Source organism: Gossypium raimondii, chromosome 7 (assembly GCF_025698545.1).
Source record: "Gossypium raimondii isolate GPD5lz chromosome 7, ASM2569854v1, whole genome shotgun sequence".
Lineage (NCBI taxonomy): Eukaryota > Viridiplantae > Streptophyta > Magnoliopsida > Malvales > Malvaceae > Gossypium > Gossypium raimondii.
This window is the reverse complement of record NC_068571.1, coordinates 19,124,724-19,129,693: the sequence shown is the minus strand read 5'-3', so window position 1 is coordinate 19,129,693 and position 4,970 is coordinate 19,124,724. Positions and strand designations below refer to the sequence as shown.

Here is a 4,970-nt window from a genome sequence, read left to right as displayed (position 1 = left end):
CATCCCATTTCCTCGATCATTCCCTCGCAGCTTTTATGTGAAATATATAATTCTACATATATTATATATAAATCCATGTTGTTGGCTTAAGACACCAACTTGTCTTGGGACACAAATTTGAATTTCTGGGACATCCAATCGTCGCCGAACATGGAGAAAACCAGGAAAATTGTCCTATTTGCATGCCTGCTGCTGGTTTCTTTCTTAGCTTCATCGTCTGCCCAAACCTGTCTTAACCATAGCTTTTCCAACAGGCAATACGCCAACTGCAGCGACCTTCCAGCCTTGAACTGTTTCCTCCACTGGACATATGATGAAGCAGCTGGTACCGTTGAGGTTGCCTTTAGACACACCGGAACCACCTCATCCAGGTGGTCGGCGTGGGGCATCAACCCAAGCGGACCAAGCATGTTGAACACCCAGGCTCTGGTCGCCTATGTCAACTCCAGTGGCATCCCTCATGCTTTCACCACATCCATCGACAGCATGAGCCCTTCCATGCAACAGAGTGCTTTGAGCTTTCAAGTTCCAAGCCTTTCAGCCGAGTTTGAGAACAACGAAATGAGGATATTCGCTGTCATGAGAATCTCGGAAAGTTTGTTGGCTACCAACCAGGTTTGGCAAGAAGGTCCAGTCAGTAACGACCAACTAATGATCCATCCTACTTCTGGAGACAACATGCGATCTACCGCAAGTGTCAATTTCCTTACGGGACAATCTGGGGGGACCTCATCTGGCAGTTCAAGAACTCGAAGAAGAAATGTAAGTCACTCCAATACAAGTCTGTTTGGGTCTTAGGCAATGTTTTCTTGTTTTTCTAAAGGTGTTTAAAATGTCCAGGTTCATGGAGTTCTTAACACAGTCAGCTGGGGAATCTTGATGCCTTTGGGAGCCATAACGGCTAGGTACATGAAGGTGTTCAAATCAGCAGACCCGGCATGGTTTTATCTCCATGTTGTTTGCCAAACATCGGCCTATGCTGTAGGCGTAGCAGGATGGGCAACTGGTATTAGGCTGGGCAGTGATTCAGCTGGTGTCACACACAATCCTCATAGGAACATTGGCATCACCCTCTTCTGCCTTGGCACTCTTCAGGTAACTTTTGCTTCTAGGGTCTTCATGTTTCTGAAATCTTACAAACAAACGTTTATGGTTGAAATATGTGGGGCATGCAGGTGTTTGCTTTGCTTCTGAGGCCAAACAAGGATCACAAATACAGATTGTATTGGAACATCTACCACCATTCCGTGGGTTACGCAGTCATCATCCTCAGTATCATCAACATCTTCGATGGCTTCGACATCCTTCATCCCGATGACCATTGGGAGAGAATTTACATCGGAATTCTCATATTTTTGGGTGTTGTTGCCACTTTGTTGGAAGGAATCACTTGGTACATTGTTCTGAGGAGGAAGAACAGAGGGTCTGATACTGATAAGCGCTCTCAGAGCATCAATGGAGCCAATGGAGTGAATGGATTTGGTGCCAGGGGACAGGACGTGTAACAATTTTGTACATCTTACATATATTGTAATATATGTAAGTATATTTTGTCAGTCTATTACACCATGTTGTTGTTGGGTTTTTTTTTTTTTTTTGTACTTCATGTAGTTTAATTTAATTTAATTTATTTTGTATGTATCCATGGACTCCATTGTTTCTTTCCATCCATCAATAACTGTGGTTCCTTTGATTACATGTTGGGCCGCGAAAACTAAACAACTAAAGAGCAAATTCTATAAAAAATAAATGCACATTACATATTCTATCACTAAAATTTAAAAATAAATTAAATCGTGACTAAAACGAGCGATTAATGGAGATAATAATTTATACATATTAAAATAAAATGTATAATATATATTGAAACGAAACTTAAGTGGTAATTTAAAATTTTACTAATTTAATTGACATAGATTTAAATGTCATTATGTGTATATTTTAATTGATTTTGTTAAAATGAAAAGACTAAAATCGTAAAACTTATTTTAATTATGGAAGGATATTTTGTAATTTCATGACCGAATTGGTGAACCAATCGAGGTTGACACAAACTCAATAAAACACTTAATAAATAGTATAGATACTAGAAATTCTATCACACGCGTGTAAATGTTTATAATATAGATATGCATTTAAAAATAATATACAATAAATAATGAAATTTATGGTTTGAAATTAATTAATAATAACATATGAAATATGTTCGATATTAGAATAAAAATTAGATTAAATTTAAGTAAAATAGAATTAAAACACATAAAACATCATATTAAGAATACTAAATGAATAAATCAATTCTAAGTTGGTGTCGAGTTAATTTGTGACGCGAACTCAATATAATTGAGTGGTAAATTTAAAGTTTTATCAATGCAATTGGCATGGGTTCAATCTCTTCATCTGCATATTATTATTATTATTATTATTATTATTATTATTATAAAATAAAAACATTAAAGTACGATTGAAGAATATTTACTTATTTTAAATATGAAAAGACATATTTGTAATTTTCGTAATCGAGTTGGTGCTCGGTTGACTCGTAACTCTAACTCAATCAATGACTTAAATAATAATATAAATATACAATTGGTGGAGGTAATAAAGTGTGCATAATAAAATTAAAATATATAAAAAGTTAAAAGTCAAGCCTTAATTGAGTAGTAAATTTAAGGCTTTACTAATGCAATCAATATGGGTTCAAGCACCACAATATGCATATTATTATTGTTATTTAATAAAAGACAAAAGTACTCTTAAATGACATAACTTATTTTAAATACGAAATGATATTTTGGTAATTTTCCTAAGCGAGTTAGTGCTCGTTGATTTGTGACACCAATTTACTCAATGACTTAAATAATAGTTTGCATAATACAATTAAAATGTAAATATCATATTAAGATAAAGTTTTGGTTTTGTGTTAAAGGTTATATTTTACCATGTCAATAGCATGAGTTCAAATCCAATTACACGTAATTTATTTATGTTTTAAATAAAAAAACTAAGATACTCTTGGATAATGTAATCTATTTTACTCTTAGAAAGACATTTTGTAATTTTATAATTGAATTGGTGTTAAATTGATTCATAATACCAACTCAATTAAGAAATTAAATAATAGTATATATATTAATATTTAAAAATTATATTATATAAAATAATTTAAGCATAATATATTATAATAAATACGGAGAGAAATTAGTCACTATATTTTTATTTCAAAATTTCACACTAATAAAATAAATAAAAAATTTAACAAAATTAAAAATTGGACTTGAATTTTAAAATCTACAACATAAAAGACTAAAATCCTGAAATAAAAATAGAGGGGCTAATGCTCTAATATGAGAAAAATACAGGGACTAAGAGCAAATTTTAACTGAAATAGAAATAGACAATTACTTTACAAACTGGGTTTTAGCGGAGGGCAATTTACCAATAAAAGCCCTTTTTTTCCAAAAATTATTGAAATGGGCCCATTATTTTATTATTTACCGGAATGATCATTTTCCGGGAAATTGCGTCCACGTCAGCGCGATGTCAGTGCACGTGCTAGGACATCGCGTCCACTTCAGCGCGAGTTGCTGATGTGGACGCGATGTCCTCCGCGCGTGAACAGTACCCAACGGTCAAAAATTTGATCGTTGCCCCCCCAACAGTCAAAAAAAAACTATAAATACCTCCACCCCTTTTTATTTTTTCACAAACAAATCCTCTCTCATATTTCCTCTCAATTCCTCTCAATTTCCTTCCAAAATTCTCTCAAATCTATATTTAATTTCAATTTCCTCTCAATTTCCTTCAAAAATTCTCTCAAATCCATATTTAATTTCAATTTCCTTTTTTAAAATAATTTTAAATTTTTTTATATTTTTATAAATCGTAAAAATTTGTCCGATTTCATCAATGGCCGGATCATTGACTCGTCTTGATAGGCATCACATATCGGTGGAACAAATGACAATGGTAAGTGTTAAATTTAATTTTTAAATATTATTTAAGAATTTTTTATTTATGTATTTTTAGACAATTATTAATTTGTTATTTGTTATAAAAGTCTGAAGATCGAGTATTGGAATGCAATATCCGGAATATGCATGCTCCTCCATCACAGTTGGTAGAGAACTACCTGCGGGAAGCGGGTTTTTCGCACGTGGCGACGATGGGCCGGGGATGCAAGTTGGACCCAAAACTGATCAGTGCGTTGATCAAGAGGTGGAGACCCGAGACGCACACATTCCATCTTCCATGTGGAGAGTGCACTATCACTCTAGAAGATGTTAGTCTGCAGTTGGGATTGCCGGTGGACGGGTACCCAGTCACCGGGTCTGCCCAATCTAGCAATTGGGAGGCGGTGTGCTACGAGCTTTTGGGCGCTATTCCAGAGAAAATGGAGGGAGGTAAGGTCGAGATGGGCTGATTACGTGACACATTCCCTGATCTGGATGAAGATTCAACCGAAATTGAAAGAATCTGATATGCTCGTGCATACATTCTTCAATTAATTAGAGGTTATCTGATGCCTGACACGTCACGGAGCCGCGTACATCTAAGATGGCTGCTAAAACGCATTGATTTTAGAGCAGCCGGTGAATTTAGTTGGGGGTCTGCCGTCTTGGCAATATTATATCGGGAGATATACGGGGCGACGCGACTGAGGAGAGCAAACATCGGAGGTTGCCTGTCACAACTGCAGTCATGGGCACGGTTTCGGTTTCCATTTCTACGTCCTCGAGTGAACCACCCATATACATTCCCACTCATAACGAGGTAAATTTTATTATATTACATTTTACAATTATTATGTAGATTTTTAAAAATAAAAGTATGCTAAAAATTTATTTAATTAGGTGGAACCATCTGGCAAGTTATGCTTGATTACCGTCCTCTCTTGAAGATATACGGCTTCTATTGGACCAACGGTCGGAAGGAGAAGTAAGTATTATTGCAAATAGATATTTCCATAC

At 35.2% G+C, this 4,970-nt stretch overlaps 1 protein-coding gene across 1 annotated transcript; it reads left to right on the top strand.

Annotated features, from left to right (window-relative positions):
* Window positions 1-1,641, top strand: LOC105799925 (cytochrome b561 and DOMON domain-containing protein At5g35735). Its single transcript, XM_012630752.2, has 3 exons — window positions 1-762; window positions 841-1,095; window positions 1,176-1,641. Exons 1-3 carry the CDS (start codon window positions 151-153, stop codon window positions 1,503-1,505), a joined length of 1,197 nt encoding a protein of 398 aa, XP_012486206.1. The 5' UTR covers window positions 1-150; the 3' UTR covers window positions 1,506-1,641.
* The last annotated feature ends 3,329 nt before the right edge of the window (window positions 1,642-4,970 follow it).

Excerpts from the sequence above, each read along its gene's own strand:
- LOC105799925 (XM_012630752.2), top strand. The coding sequence starts at position 151 with ATGGAGAAAACCAGGAAAATTGTCCTATTTGCATGCCTGCTGCTGGTT. Across the intron at positions 763-840 it reads CAAGAACTCGAAGAAGAAAT|GTTCATGGAGTTCTTAACAC; the intron begins GTAAGTCACTCC and ends TAAAATGTCCAG. Across the intron at positions 1,096-1,175 it reads TCTGCCTTGGCACTCTTCAG|GTGTTTGCTTTGCTTCTGAG; the intron begins GTAACTTTTGCT and ends TGGGGCATGCAG.